This window comes from Antechinus flavipes, chromosome 3 (assembly GCF_016432865.1).
Source record: "Antechinus flavipes isolate AdamAnt ecotype Samford, QLD, Australia chromosome 3, AdamAnt_v2, whole genome shotgun sequence".
NCBI lineage: Eukaryota > Metazoa > Chordata > Mammalia > Dasyuromorphia > Dasyuridae > Antechinus > Antechinus flavipes.
This window is the reverse complement of record NC_067400.1, coordinates 149,082,445-149,099,689: the sequence shown is the minus strand read 5'-3', so window position 1 is coordinate 149,099,689 and position 17,245 is coordinate 149,082,445. Positions and strand designations below refer to the sequence as shown.

The 17,245-nt window shown below is 31.8% G+C and overlaps 1 protein-coding gene across 1 annotated transcript in view; it reads left to right on the top strand.

Annotated features, from left to right (window-relative positions):
- Positions 1–17,245, top strand: part of UGGT2 (UDP-glucose glycoprotein glucosyltransferase 2) — a 206,028-nt gene that overhangs the window by 99,638 nt on the left and 89,145 nt on the right. The window contains exons 17-21 of the mRNA XM_051984021.1: positions 6,841–7,005; positions 7,418–7,541; positions 7,637–7,735; positions 11,690–11,784; positions 15,545–15,751. Coding sequence (XP_051839981.1) covers positions 6,841–7,005; positions 7,418–7,541; positions 7,637–7,735; positions 11,690–11,784; positions 15,545–15,751 — 690 coding nt within the window. The remainder of the gene's footprint in view (positions 1–6,840; positions 7,006–7,417; positions 7,542–7,636; positions 7,736–11,689; positions 11,785–15,544; positions 15,752–17,245) is intronic.

Sequence of the window (17,245 nt, the reverse complement as noted above, 5' to 3'; positions counted from 1 at the left end):
TGCTGCCATGCTGGGCTTGGTCACCATAATAAGGACAAACAAGGGTGGAGGGCTGCTAGTTAGCTTCCTATGATGAAGCTAGTTAGAGCCTACAATTCACACTTCTGGTGTGCAATTATAATCACTACCTCTACAGAATTATATCAAACTGATTTTTACTGATTAGACTACCGTGTGAATCATTTCTCACAGTTGTTTGATCTTTTAATTGGAAGATTCTTGCAACAGGGATCTTACCTTACTTATACTGTTTTAATTTCCCTACTTGATCAAATATGATTCTAAACACATAATAGCAATTCAGCAAATATATGCTAAATTGGATTGAACTCACCTGAAGGTGTTAACCCAATAATTCGTATGTATGTTTCTCATACAATAAGAAAACAATTGTCATGTAGCAAAAAAATTTCATTGGTAGAATGTTAGGTCTGTCAGAGCCTTTCTCTTGGGCAGACACTGAAGATAGATAGTGAACTGGGCCAGAAATTGAATTAGAGGAAAAGAATGAGTTGTATTACATTTAAGAAATTACTGTGATTTTAATAATTCTAAGTTTTTCCCTAACAGAAGCTTATCCTTTTAGTAACACTAATCTTCTACTAATAGTCTTCTCTCTGAGATAAGTGGAACACTACAATCTCTGAAGAATAAAAGTTGATTGTCACCTAAAAGAAAATGGAGTGGCTTGTGGTAAATAGCTATTGGTCTATTGGTATCTAAACAATCAATAGATTAGTGAATAATTACTAAGTACCTGCTGTGCGCCAAGTATTCTGTTACGCACTGGGGATGTCAAGTGCTTTGTTTCAAGAAGCTTCCAATCTTTTTATCACAAAATATACTTTTTTTTAGTTTTTAATACACATTTCTTTATGAGTCAGGTTGGAAGAGAAAAATCAGAACAAAAAAAAAAACTACAAAAGAGAAAAAAAAATATGAAGAAGTATACATAGCATGCTTGATTTACATTCAATCTCCATAGTTCTTTTTCTGGACGTAGATGGGGTTTTCTATCCAAACTTTATTGGGATTGCCTTGGATCACTGAACCACTAAGAAGAACATGATCATTGCATATTGTTTCTGTTATTGTGCAGGTACAATGTATTCCTGGTTCTGCTTGTTTTGCTCAGCATCAATTTATGTAAATCTTTCCAGGTCTTTCTAAAATCAGCTTGTTTATCATAGAACAATAATATTCATTACCTTCACATACCACAAATTATTCAGCCATTCCCCAATTGATGGGCATTTACTCATTTTCCAGTTCTTTGCTACTACAAAAAGAAGCTTCCATTCTACTGGAGAAACATGTACACATGTGATTATATATAACAGAAATATAATATTATCTAGAGGGGATGGGGAGAAATAAGTCCCTGGCAGCTTAGGAGATCAGAAAGGTCTCATAATATGTTTCAACTACAATATCAAGAAATCTAGAAAAAGACTCTTGGGTAATTCCTATAAAATATTTTTAGTAAATATGGGTAAGAGTTATATAGTATGAGAGAGCCTAGATAATTTCTGACTTACATCATTGGTGATTCACATTAATGAGATAAAAATACATAGAATTATTTAAAAATTAATCATAGTGTGGTGACCCTGGGTTCTTGTCATGCTAGAAAACCTGGTAACATTCTCTGTGTTTGTAATCCCAGAGCGAGATAGCTAAATGTGGAGAGGTTTCTCACTAGAAGTCTGTCCACTAATAAACATATAATTTTTGGTCACAAAAAACTCATGAAACTATCTACTAGGGTTCTGATCTGCATTGGTAGAAGGAGAATCTTCAGCTAAAATCATAGATCTTTTGAAGTATAGAAGTCATTTATGAATTCTCATGGTTATTACTTTTATTGTTTGCAAATTATAGGATACCAAGAGAAATTTACCTTCAGTTATTTTCCTTTAGAGAAATTTAAGATTTTTAATTATAGTATTTTTGCATCATTTTTCTAGCAATGTTAAGATAAAGTTAGTGTGTCTTTCTGTAGTATACTATAAAAGATATTTTCACCATAAATTATAATGGTTTTTTGAAATTAATTTATTTAAAGTGCTTAGTTTTTCCTTTCTAGGTTAAAATGTTCTTGTGATTCTAAAATTAAATCTAGAAATGAGTATAAATCCAGTAACTAAAGCAGATTTGCTGAAAATTTTAACGTATGTAATGGGAGCATTTAAAACCATGCTATTTTTAATTTATTTGAGTAGTTACATCCAAAAAAAATTTTAAGTTGTCTTTACAACATTCTAATAATTCTACATTCACAGCTGTGTAGGTTAAAACAGGGACTGGCAACTCTTGGCAGTTGTGCTAGAAATTAGCACATGAAAATACTTTTTCCACTCTTGAGACTGCCTTTGATAGAAATCTCAAAATCACATGTGCCATCATCAGGAAGAACTGTGAGATTTTATTTATTCCTGATATAGCCAGAATCTTGAGTCATAACTTGTTAAATCATTGAAACTGGACACAGGTTCAGAAAAGAGGTCAAGATTTGTTCAGCATTGTGCATAGTTCTTTATACCTAAATGTCTGTTTTCCTTATTGTTGCTGGCTGCATTTTTTATCATCTTTTAACTGCCAAATACCACTTCTTCTATAAAGCTTTATACCCTGATAGTCAGGAAAGCTTCTCTTCTACCCTTATTCCTCATAGAGTAAAATATTTTGTATTTCTTTAATGTATTTATCATTTAAGATTATGTTTAATATGTGTGTATACATATATGTATATATTTCTCTTTTTCAATTCAACAAATATTTATGAAGTATCTGATAAAAAGATGGAAAAATGACAGTACTTGGCCTAAAGCAATTTATAGTTTAATAAGGTAGATAAAACATATGCAGGTAAGTTTGATGAAATTTAGTTTAAAAAAAAAACAACTACTTTTATCTCCCTTTTTTTCCCCAGAAGCCATAACTTCTCTAATCATTTCCTTTCACCTCTTATTCCCTAGCCTCTGTCTCTTAGGTCTGGGTTCTTTTTTTAAAAAATTTATTTTATACACTTTTTCTAAATCACTATCATTTCCTAAAGCATCCCTTCACACAAACACACAAACAAACACTCCCCAAAATGTTCTCCTGATTTGAAAAAAGTGTAATGAAGAGGAAAAAAAAATGGCTTCCATGCTGAGCAATAGGAAAGATAACTTATCTTCAATTGTCTGAAATTATAGTTAGTTCCTGTACTCTTCAGGGTGTTTTAGTTTAACCAGTCAACAAATATGTATTACTTGTTGTGTAGAATGTAAATTTCCTGAGGGAAGGAACCCTTTTGCTTATTATAGATTTAGTACAGTGAATGGAATGGAGTAGGCTTTAGGCGTCCAAATAGTAAATGAAAGAGTCCCTGTCCTCTAGGAGTTTATCTAAGGGAAGAGAGAGTTTGGGTGGGGAGAATAAGGAAAGGCCTGTTAAGTACAGGCATTTCAGCTAAGCTGGGAGAGGAGTTGAGAGAGTCACAAGAGGTAGAGGGAGGATGGAGGATATGCGAAGAATGAAGAAATAAGAGTGCTATATATGGAAAACTGCAGGAAAAGCATTTTTTCTAGGAACTTTGATTGTATGAGGGGAAAGAAATCTGCCCAGGACAACAGGCAGGAACCAGATTTTACAGTGTCTTTTAGTGCCACACCAAAAAAAAAAAAATTATATTTCTATACATTTTTATTATACATGGGCCATGAGGAGCCATTAAATCTCTTAAATAGGAGAAATGCATAGTCAATCCAATGACACTAGTTTCCTGGCTGTTTTGCAAACAAGACACTCAGTCTCTCAGTTCTGAGCATCCCTCATGCCTGGAATGTTCTCTCTTCCACTCCCCCTCCCTGGTTTCCTTTAAGTCTCAACTAAAATCCCACCTTCTACTAGAAGCCTTCCCTAATAACTCCTAATTCCAGTGCCTTTCGATTTTTATTTCCTATTTATCATGTATACTGCACACTTTTTATATATTTAGTTGCATATTGTCTCCCCTATTAAATTGTGAGCTCCTTGGTGACAAACTGTCCTTTGCCCTTTTTTTAAAAAAAATCCCGTGTTTGGCATAGTGCCAGACACCTAGTAGGTACTTAATGAAGTTTAAAAATTGAAATTAAAGTCAGTCACATTCTAAGTTATCTCTGAGTAAATGATTCATTAAAAAAGAATTATGCTGTTTATCTCCAAATAATTGAAAGTTTTAAAGGATGTCATTAGATTTAATGAACTAATATTTGTAAAGCAATTCAAGTCATTTTAAGATAGATGCCAGCATATAAAGCAAAATGCTAAGATTTAAGGAATATAACCGGTTCATTGTTGTCCTTCACACCTAATTGGGATCAAGATTCAGTGACTTTAACTGTGTCTGATCTGAACAAAACAAGTTTAGGAGGCTATACCAGAGGTCAGGCACAAATAGTCCATATGAACATTTGGAGGGGAGATGGCGTTTCTTTTGAACTACTGCAACTACTTTGTTCCTGGAGCACAGTGCCTTCTCTGAGGTGGCCATGCATAAGGGGCTCCCGCATCTCACAGCCCATCCAGAGTTCTTCAGGGAGACTGTAAGCATGTCCTTGGATCCCTTGTTCTGCCCTCCGGGGGAGCATTTACCTTGCATGAGTTTTCTGTAAAATAGTTACTTTTGACACTCAGAACAATGTGGCTTACTCTGCAATAAGGTAAAAGCTTGGCACTTCAGTTCAACAAAGGACCTCGGTATTCAGTACCTCTGCCTTGCCCCGGGATCTTTACAATCTTTCCAATTTTTCCAAGACGATGTAAATGGAAATGACTCAGTTCCTGGGCTTGGACTGTTCAAATTTCGAAGGCAAATGCAATAAGGTCAGCACAGGGGCCCGGCAGGCCTTCGTTTGGGGGGGAGCCCAACACCTCTTCTCTCAGGCATTTGCCTTACGACCCTCCCAAGCCCTGAGCTAGCTCTGGCAATGCACCTATCAGCATCCCCGTGCATGTCCCACTGTACTTCCAAGGGAAAGGATCTTGGCCGGAGAACTCAGATGCCCCCTTACTATGGCCGACGATTCCATGTAAGGACGCCGTGGTACGGTCAGCAGAGAACCTCTGTTTTCTTGATATTGTCAGGCCAAAATTGCACAAGTGGCCCATTCTGGGGCCCTTCGGGGATGCATTGAGCGCGCTGTCACCTCTGAACAAAAAGCCGCCCTCGGCTCTCTCTGCCCTTCCTCTTGGCCCTTTAAGGGATTTGTCCCTGAGGCAGCAACTGATGTGGATACGGTTCTTGTCCTCAGTGAGGGCGGCTAAGAACCCTGCTGAAAACGTTCTGCTAAAGCACTGGAGTGAGTGCCCAGCTCGGCTTCGTTCCACAGGCGGCGGCAAAAGCCCCAGGGCGCCGTCCGTCCTCCAGGACTTGTCTAAGCTCGAGGTGAATTTCTCCCAAGCCCGTGTTCTCCCACAAGCACTCACAACTGCAGGCATCAAGAACGATCGCGGACTGTTCTACTCCCGGCATTTCTCCTGGAATTGTACGGCATCGAAGGCCAGATCCCCTGCTCCTTGACTCTTTCTGAAGCCACATTGGTTCTCAGAGAGATGACCATCTTCCAGGCGAAGAATCGGTCTCCTAAGGACTCTGGCAGTGACTGAGAGCCCCGCTATTATTTCCACACAAATAGAGTTCCAAAGAATGTCATTAGCCTTAATTAGCTAGCATTTATAAAGCAATTCAAGTCCTTTTAAAATAGATGCATATAAAATGTAAAATAAAAATATATAAAATAACATAAGATTTCAGGAATATAGCTAAGAATAAGTGAAACATGCCTTGCAGTGACTAACATTTCTCGCAAAACCGATTTATTCTGACTTATAGAAAAATTGGGACCACACTCAGCCAAACAATTGTGCAAAAAAAGTAAACATAAAAGAGATTGGCAATAGCAGGACTAATAAGAGGAACACATGACAGCTGGCAGCAGAAGGTAGAAACTATAACTATTAAGAAAACAGACTAAAAAATTATCAAAGTGTGACTGACGCTACTTTAATGCAAGAGTGATGTCTTACATTAGTATAGGCCGACTGTATTTTAATTATTCCTTCAGATGCCTCTAGATTATAATATAGTATGATTAATGTTCATGATGATCTTATATTATCTAAATGTAATGAAATTATTAAATTATCTTTGAACCAAAAAAATTTTTTTTAGAAAATAAGCTTAGCATTTCATTTAAGAAAAATAAAGTGAGTAAAAACTTGCCTAGTAATTTTAAAATTAATAAATATCATATACAGCTTAATGTTTAATTTCAATATCATGTAGTTTAATGTTTAATTTAAATATCACATACAATTTAATGAATTGATATTGATATGAGATATTGAGTTTAGTACATCAGTAGATACAGCTAGAACAAACAATCCAGAAAGACAATAACTTGAACATTTAGAGAGAACACCTATATTGATGAACTCACCAATCTTTTGAAAAAATTTTTGGAATTTTGGAAGATTCATATTTTAAAAATGTTTTTATATGACTGTGCTGTATTTAAAATTCATATTTAAAGAATGTTTTGTGTGACTATGCTGTAGTTATAAAATGTCATTATGTAGTGTTTTTTAATATGTGTACATGTTTTTTAAACTTTGTAAAATTTAGATTAGTTTATTTAGATTAAAAAATGTGGAAAAATATCAATCAAAATGATCAGATTCTAAATAATCTTTTTAACTTCTAAAAATGAACTGAATTACATTAAATTCTTAGTGTTTTCTGTTTCTTATTAATACCTGTTTCTAAGTAGTTAACCATATTTTATTTAATTTCCTTATAATCTTGAATAGGCAGGAATTACTTTTTATAAAAAGACTGGACTTGGTCCTTTGCCTCAAGCATTATTTAATGGTGAGCCCTTTACCATTGAAGAAATGAATTCCAAAGAATTAGATAAAATCATTCTCCAAAGGATCATGAACACAGCTGGATTCTTGCAAAAGGCAGTTTTTATGGTATGTTTAGATTTTCTGAAGAAATAAGATGAAAATGGTTTGTTATGTTAATAATAAATTTAATAACATTATTTCATAAATATTTAAAGTTAATGTTTATCTTTAATGATTCAATCTTAATTTAAAAGTTAATATATTTTATTAATTCAACTCTAGGATTTTCTGGGCTATATAATTATATTTAATATTAATTTAATGAAGAAGGAAGAATTCTTATATTTTATTGAAAATCCTAAAATCATATAGATGATATACAGTCATTAATTTATTTTTATCAAATAATCTTAAAATGTTTATGCTAAGCAATGGCATAAATTATATTTATATATACTATAATATCTAGGTTTCAATTCTAGAAAATTTCCTAATTATATATTTTGAAGTTATTTAAATAAAGAAAAATTTATTACAGGGCTTGTTAAATGATGAGATGGATGTGATAAATTTTCTCATGGATCAGGATAATATCGTACCTCATATGAATCCTATAGTTTTGGGAAACAAAAGGCAATACCTTAATTTAATATCTACCTCAGGTAAAACCATCTGTTAATTTCTTTTCCGGTAGCATTTATTGCCTGTGCTTTTAATCTGTTTTTTTTTTAACTAATTTTAATATGAAATTTTTCAGTGACTGTTGATATTGAAGATTTCACTACTTTCTCTTTCTTGGATTCACAAGACAAGAGTGCCATAATTGCAGAGAACATGTATTATTTATCCAGAAAAGGTAATATGTTTGTGTTCACATTTATAATAGCATAGCAAAAAATTGTAACTTTTCTAAAAGTCACTTGTTGTAGTACAATTTTATTCTGGCTATTTTGACTAAAAAGTCTTGACTTTATTGAAAATTTTAAGTGTTAACTCAGGGCAATGAAAGCTCTGGAGTTTTTCTATAAAGCAAGAACAATAACTTCTTTCTTGCTATCATAGTTTGGTAATGAGTATTAATGGAGTTCTTTATCAATAAGTGGCATCTTTTTTCTATTCAAAAAATTTCTTTAAAGATAAATTTTATCCATAGAATTTGAGAGTTAGGATAACCAGTGGACAGTCTAAATGATTAATTGGTATTCTTGTGCTAACAAGAGAATTATAGGAAGACCCCACTACCACCACCATAGACATTTGATTTCCTAAATGAGTTTTTGTCTGTTTCATTGAACAATCCACATCATGAGATCACAAATTTCATTCTAAAATATTATCATACCTATCAAGAAAGGTAGTTTTCCCCACTGTATTCTGCAATAATCAGATCATACTTGAAATTTTGTGTTTAGGTTTGCTTGCTACATTTTTAAAAGGAATGTTGACCAACTAGAATCTATCTAAAAAAGGGCAAACAAGATAGCTAAAATTTTGAAAAACATGATACTTGAAGAACATTGGTGGGGGGGGGAATGATACAATGTTGAGAAGACTAAGATTTAGAACATAATCACTACCTGTAGATATCTTAAGAATTTATCATATGGAAGATGAATTTAACTACTTAGAACACAGAACTAGATTCATTTAGTGGAAATTTTAGTAAGAGAGACATCTCTATATAGAAGAGACACTTTTTGTCAGTTTTTTCCTTATTTGCTCTACACAGAAGTCTTTTAGCTCTACCAATGAGCTTATCTATATATTTATATAGCTATGACACCCATATAAAATTTCTCCAGATTTCTGTCTTCTATTCTTAAGTAGCATCTTTGTGTATGTAGTGAAGATTTCATGTAAGGAAGGCAGAGAGATGTCGCCATCTGTGTCAGTTAAATCTCACCTAGGTAATTGTAGCTGTGTGGGCATTTGGGGAAAGACTCAGGATAGCATACATAGTTTGTATAGAGAGAGTATTTGATGTTAAATGAATGGTAGTGTTATGTACATATGAAAAGTGGTAGGTAAGATAACACAAAGGATCATCATACTATTAAGCACATAGTATTTTGCAGGGGTCCAGCCTCTGCTGGGGGTCAGGGGGTTGAGCAGGAAGAATAGGGTCAGCGTCAAAGGAAGACAGGAGTCATGGGGTAGTTTGAGTGAGGGATTGATGGAAGTGATGCTCCCACTTTCTCAGGCTCCTTCAGGCTTTATTTTATACTATATCATAATCATATACTTTTCGTTAGGTCAACATAGTCTTCAGACATGTTGGGAATATATTACATATAGTGCTTTGATTAGTTTTGCTGAACTGCTTTTATTTCTCTTTGTTTCAAGATTTTCCTCTCTAGATAGGAAAGGAAAAGAGAGAGAGAGAGAGAGAGAGAGAGAGGAGAGAGAGAGAGAGAGAGAGAGAGAGAAGAACAAAGGAAGGAAAGAAGAAAAAAGAAATGAAAATGATATAAAAACAAAATTATCAACATTTTTTAAAATAAAACTATAATGAAGGGATGAAGTCTGAAAAATACAGGAATAAAAAATGTTAAGGAAAGCATTTGAGGTGAAATCAATGCATGCAAACATAAAAGCTCTTTTGTCTTGGGAAGTTATTGTAGCCCATCTTGACATAAATGAAATAGATGATAAAGTCAGGAAAAAGCTCACAACCTTGATACAAAGCATGGTATTAAAAATAATGGGAGACTTCAGTTATCAAACCATTTCTTATTATTTTCTTTGTGCCAGAAAGAGAATTAGAGTAGCTAATTTTTGTTTATTTTGTCTTGATAATAATTTCATCTTTCCAAAGGTAGAAAAACCTTTAATAAATTAATTATTTACTGGTTCTTATTCTTATCAATCATGATAAACTAGTATCTTGAGTAACTATGGGAACCTTGTAGAGAACTGCAGAGAAGTTGAGAAGTGGAATGATAGAGAAGAAGGAGGAAATCTGGGTATAACCTGACATGAAACCTAAATTTGGGGAGAGCAGTTTAAAAAGAATCCATACAAAGAAAAACTAGTATTCTGTGGCCTAATATCATTCTACTAGAGAAGTCAGCCCAGGATGGATGGCAAGTTCCAAGAACACAAGAAAAACAAATCCAGTAAGCTCAGAAATGAGTTGTTAATTATCTAAAAGATTGACATGGATATATAGTAAACTCCATCAATGAGTGAAAAACATTCATCAGCTAATTCAGATTTCAGAAACTTGCATAGAGAAAATGGTAACAAAAGCAGTTAATAGAGAATGAAAATAAAAAATATATCTATAAGCACTTACTTCAGAGGCATTCAGGGTCAAAATAGAAGACATCATAAATAAGAAAGAAGTCAGGAAGACAAACTCAGAATGAGCTTAGGCTCGTGAAAGAAGGTCAAGCATGACAAATAGGGAGGATTTCCGGTATGTAGGTAACAAAAAGGGAAAATAAAAGAAGGACTGGAATGGCTACTAGTTTATTCTTTATGTTACTGGATGTACAATTATCATTTCCATGACAGATTCCTCCTTTTTCCCCAACCCCTCAAAAACCCCATAATAATGATGTTCCTTCCTATGTAAGTCAATTTTGGAACAAGATTAGTCTGATCCAATTAGTACTGATGTTTATTATCTTATGAATGGCAACCAAAGTCACTCTTTTCCCTAAAATACTATATATAACATGAATTGGAATAGATAAATTTCTAAAACCCCTCTTACCTCCAAATTTTAGGCTTTATATTCTTCCAAAAAATGCTTTTTAATAAATGGATTAACCACTATTTATAGCTTATGTGAATGGAATGGCTATCAAAACAAAAAAACAGAAAAAGCTGTTTATTTGGGAGTGGGATATAGTGTTGGGTTTAGAACAATACAGTATCCCTTCAAAAGGTATTTGTTAGTCACAATAAATTATGCCAATGATTAAATCTGGACTGAAAAACCATCGTGTTTTTTTTTTTTTCCACCCTTCATTTACTTTGATTCTTTTAAAGGAGGTTATACTGGATTAATGCTGAACGTGTTCTGAAGTATATTTAAAGTAAATTAATAATTGTCTAGCATTACTAAGCTTATGGGATCTCAGAATAGAAGAAATCAGAAATTTAATCATAAATCCAGGAAATTATTTTTAAAAGACTTGATTAATACTACTTATGCTAAGCACAATTCCCACAAGAGAACTTAAAAACCATTGCACAATTGAGAAAATTTTTGCTCTTCCCTATCCGGCATTAAACTTTGTATTCATTTCTTGTCTTCATTTCCACTTGCTGCATTCCTTTTAGATATTATGCCAGTAATGGCAAAATTTTATTGAGCCATACATTCTACTTTCAAGAATAAATCATAATAATTCTATAGCAAAAATATATTCAAAGATAAAAAATATTTAAAAGCAAATTGAATATTATTTTACTATATGTGATTATTAAGAAGTTTTGGTTTTATGTTCTGTCATATAGGCATGCAGGAAATATCTGAACTTTTGCTAAGAATGCTGGTAGACGGCAATGTAGTTTGACAATACTAGAATTAAGTCAGAAGACCAATATGAAATTTTCCTTCATTGCTAAAATTATATCACTGATAATATGCTTAGTAATTAAGTCCTTTTTAGTATCTAGGTTTATTGCATCATAAATTTTGTGAAATGAATAACTGTTATAGAAATTATAAAGCATATGTAAAAAATGTTAAGGCAAAAATCACTTGGTTTTAGACTTAAGCTTGTTTAAAATTTTATTATCTGGAAAATATTTGACTTTACTTCAAAAGTGTTTTTATTAAGTTATTTGTAACTTTCAGATAAAGATGTAATTTCTGCAGTCACCATCTGGATTATTGCTGATTTTGATAAGCCATCAGGGAGAAAACTACTTTTAAATGCTTTGAAGCACATGGTGAGTTTCTAGATGTTCATAGGACATAGGACATTTTATCAATGAATACAAAACATATATGCTTTGTTCTATTTTATTGTTTAGCATTTTATTCTGTATATTTAATTGGTAAAGCTTAGTTTTTGGAAGACTAAAGTAATGAAAGCAGCATGGTATCATCCAAAATAGATCAAGTCAAACTAAGCTCATTTCCTTTTTTTTTTTTAAACATGAGAATCACAATGGTAGATTGAAATATATACACATAATATGCCTAGATTTCAACAAAACATTATTTTTAAAAAGATGTGTTCTTATGAAGATGATGATACAATACGGGCTAGATTAAGGTAGATTTAGATAGTATTCTTAGGTGGATTTGAAACTGGTGGACTGGACTCAAGGTATCATTATCAGCTAAAAGACATATTTCTATTGACTCAAGGTATCTGAAATAATGGCATGCTTGTCATATTTATAGATGTTTATAGATTTATAGAGTGACACATTGGAAGGAGTAAAAAAGATTTGAGAATAGGATAGATCAAAACTAATAAGACTGAATTGGATAGGGATGAAGGTAAAGTTCTACATTAGTTTTTTTTTTTTTTTAAGTTTAGAATTTGTGTAGAATTTGAAAGAAATACACAGAATTTTAAATTTTAAAAAGAACATTCACAATCCAGAGCCTATTCAGAAGAGAGTTATTAAAACTGAAAGGAATCTAGATACAGATATATGACAAGAAATTGAAGAAAGTGGAATTAGCCTAGAAAAGACTGAAGGTATAATATGATAGTTATTGAAAAGCTATAACACATGATTATGTGTTTTGCATAATTACCTAAGTATATAATATATCAATTTGTTTGTTCTTTTAAGAAGGAAAAAAGGGAGAGAACGAGGCAGAAAATTTATAACTCAAAATTTTTTTAAATGAATGTTAAAATGTTTTAAGATGTAATTGGAAAATAAAATATTAAATTTAAAAAATGCTTGCTGACTGAAAAAAAACACAAATCTACAATAGCATATATTGTAAGAAATTAAAATATTTCTCTCAGGATTTTTGCTTATGCTAACAAGGATTAATATATTGTTTTTAAAATGTAAATAAATATGCTCTTAGTATTTAGATATTATATTCCATGTCTCATCATCTCATAGGACATGTAATAATTATTAATCATCTTCAGGCCCATGGTTCAAAAAAAAAAGATTAGGGAAATGTATAGTCTACTACAAAAATTAAATTTCTGTTCAGACTTTGCTGGAAACTCATGATAATTTGCCTTCTGAGAAATTAGACATATGCTCTTTTTATGGTATGAAATGTTATAAATTTTTGACAGGCTCTCCCTCATAATAGCCAAAGGAAATATGAATGTTCTTTATTCATTTTTCTGAATGTCTGTAGGCTTTTATTTTTATGCCAAAAATTTTACAGTATCCCAGAATCTAATATAGAATATTAAATTGTAAAACATCATAACAGTTGAATGTTTAAAGATTGAAAATAATTATGGATTCCAGAAATATGTATAGTAGTAGTAGTAGTGTCATAATTATATTAAAAAGTTTTAATAAATTCAATAATGACACAAACATATTCCAGAATTTGGAGTTCATTAATCATAGGAAATAGGAAAATTGCTATTTCCAAATCTTAAATTTGTGTAATGTAATGTAAATGGATTAATTCTATATCTTATGTAATTTATTATAATAAATTTCAAGTGCATCACTCTTCTATTTAGAAAAAGTACTGAAAATGAAATGCTATTTTTATTAAAATTACAGGGAGTTCTCAGCTATTTACAAATAGAATAATTTGATTATGTAAAAAAAAATTGAGATTTCACAAAACAAAAAGTAGCGTATTCAGTTTAAAACCCACAAGGAATGGGAGAAACTTTCTTGTAAATTTCTCAAAGACATCTGTCATCCAAAATCTCTAGATTTACAGAAGATCATAGATAAAAAGTGAAAGAAACCATAGAAATCTTCGAAATCAGTTCATTCATTTTATAGATGAAGGAACAGAAAGTTTAGGTGGTTTTCTCAAAGCCACAAATGTAGTAAATAACAGAAAGATATTTGAACTAAGATTCTATAATCTGAAGCAAAATACATATTATATTATAATACTATGTTGTATATTGTATTATAGTACTATATTGTACAACTTTCCTTTCCTTTATGAATACAAAGTCAACAATATTATCCATAACTACCTGAAAATGCATATAAACTTTTAATATTTAGATAAATTCAAATTAAACACAAGATACCATTTCTTCTCCAGTGTGTTTTGATATGTAGGTAACAATAATAAAATTAGAAACTAATAAGTGTGTATAGCGATGTATCTGTTAATTGGTAAAGCCTTTTTGAAAATCAATATTTTTTATTTTCTTTTTCTATGGGTTGGCATGGCCCAAGAATTCAACAAGTTATCTAAGGTAGGAAACGATATTAATCAGGTGCCAAAAAATAAAAATCAACCCTGAGATTTTAGGATTTAACAAAGTTTTCAGTGAGGATGTTTCCATTCCAGGTACAGGCATAACAGTCTATGCAAATCTTAAGGAACATTATAATGTACAGGGAACAACTAATAGACCGTGTCTTCAAAATAGAGTACAGCTGGAAAAGAGAATGGAAATGGAAGAGGGAAGTAGCTGTGAAAGGCTTCAAATGCCAAGCTCAGTATTTATTTTTTATCCTAGAAGCAATCGGGAAGCAATGAATATTTTTGAGCATGGAAAGTGACTGGAGATGAACAATGAATTGGTGAGATAAGTCAATAGAAGAGGGAGAAAAGGATAGGTTATCTTTGAAAAAAACATTTTTAATTGAATTGAAAAATCCATATTTTATGAATATAAATTCACTATATGAAGGAAGAATTGGAAAGAAGAGAGACTAGAATCAGTGAGGCCAGTGTAGTACTATTGCAGTAGTTGATGAGAAAGATAATATCATTCAAAACAAAGATACAAACTGTATGGGTAGAAACAGAGGGAACCGAGGCAAGATCTGTTTTAGAGATACTTCTTAATTATGAGAGTGAAGCAAGAAGGAATCAAAAATGACTCCATGACTGAAACAATGTGACTTAGGAGGAGGATGGTACCATTAGAATATTTTTAAATAATAAGAAAATAAGGAATATATAATCATACAAATGTGAAGCTATGTCTAATGAAGTCAGAACCACCATATGTATACTTCTTTCAACCTTGGAATATCACTAATGAAAAAATACTCAGATAAAAATTGAGAAGACACAGAAGTAAAGCCAATATGTCTTTATGAATTATTTGGTTTAAGTTGATATATACTTTTAAAACTAATTATAAATAATTGCGTTTTTAGATTTCTGTATGATTATTTTTCATTTTACTTTTGCATTTGAATGTTTTTGTTGAAAGTTACAAAATTAAGAATGTTTTTAAATTAAGGAAATGAGGTTCACTGTGATAAATAGTAATCAGCTTCTTCTTGTGTTTTCATAGCTAAAATGTTTCCTTTTCTCCTCCAAAATTTCCTTTGATTAATACGTTTCAGTTTAAGCATTTGTAATGAAGTAGATATGACTCTGCACCTGAATATATCTTTTTTCCTCTAACAAAATAGTATTTTTTACTGAAAGTATAACATTTATAAATAAAAATCATAAAAAATGTATGTATTATTCTAAAAAGATCTAGCTAGCAAATAGATTGGAGAAAAGATGTATATTTTTAAATTTTATGTGATTTTTTTTGTTGTTTAACAGAAAACAAGTATTCATACTCGGTTGGGAGTTATTTATAATCCTACATCAAAAATAAATGAAGCAAACACAGTTATTTCTAGAGGGATTTTGGCAGCTTTTCTTACACAGGAAAACAGCTATTTAAGAAGCTTTCTTAATAAACTGGCAAAAGAAGAAACTTCTAAAGCCTTGCAAACTGGAGCAAAAATAAAGACATTCCTTCTTCCGGTCAGTAACTGCTTGCTTGAAATAAATATAAATGCCTCATTTTAAATATATACATTAATTTTTACCAAATTTTATTAGGAAGCATTAATAAATAAGCATTATCAGTAAAAATAATTTCCACACGTAACATAATTAAGTGAAATTTAAGTTGCTATATATTGATTAAAATTGTTTTAGGAAGGGTAGCTAGATGGTGCAGTGGATAGAGCACTAGATTTGAAGTCATGAAGAACTAAGTTCAAATCATGCATCAGACAAATATTACTTAGCTGTATCTATTCTTCCTCTGCATTTCATTTGTATAACTTAATTACTATTTTTTGCCTTAACTCTGCCTCAGTCTTTCTTTTGAACTGTCCAATTGCTAATGTCAATTGTAAACATATGGTATACATTTCCATGTGAAAAACATAAACATTTTATTCATGTTAAGTTCCTTAAAAGTGATCTTTGATATTGGCTCTTATATGTTAAATTTTCAAGAAATCTACATGTTCATTGTATTGAGGTTGGGAAGGGATCTTAAAAGATTGGGATCAGAAACCAATGTCACAAGGTGGCTCAAAAGAATTTGCAGGCTTGAACCCATTTCCAAGTCGGGGGCAAAATTTATTATAATTGTAACACCAGTTGAAACAGTCTAAATTCCAAGAGAATTTAGCAAAGAAACAGAAACAAGGAGATAAATTTATCCAGTTCTTTATGTCATTGCTATGCTAATTTTATGGCTTAGGGGTAGAACCAAGGAGTGATCTCAAGAATTTGGTTATATCACTGATCAGTAGATTACGTATCTGACAGCAATGTTTATAGGACTATCCTAAGGCCAAAAAGACTTTAGAATCAGTGACACACAAGATTGTTAGGAAAATAATATTCTTAGATCAGAGAGCCTTAGGATCAGATTCCAAAGTGGGAATATTTAGAATCACTGATTTATTGTTAGAACAGAAGCCCCATAAGGTCAGGGGACCTTAAAATTATTTGTCTTCCCTAAAAGCTATATTATGACAATTGAATGTCCATTTTTTTTTCCATTCAAAATTATAGATATCTTTCCTGGATATTACATTTTTGGCCATAGGCCTAGTTGTTTTGATTGCCAGTGTATATGTTTACAGGACCTGTGATCTTTTATTGTGGCTGACAATAAATTCTGTACTATTCTAATTGTAGCTCTAGCATTTTTTAATTGTTTTTTCTTATTTCTTGCAAAGTTTTCTCTTTGATTTTTTTTTTTAATTTGGCAGTAATATGCCTAAGTGTTTTCTACAAAAGATCTCTTTCTTTGAGGTGGTAATGAGTGGATTTTTTTTTTTCTATTTCTATTTTCCCTCCTGTTTCATCACTCCAGGACAATTTTCTTGCATTATTTCTTTCATTATTGTGTCAAGATTCTTTCTTTTTTGGTCACAGCTTTCAAGTAGTTCAATTGTTGTATATTTTCTCTTGTTGTGTTCTCTGGATCTGTTGTTTTTCTTATTAGATATTTCA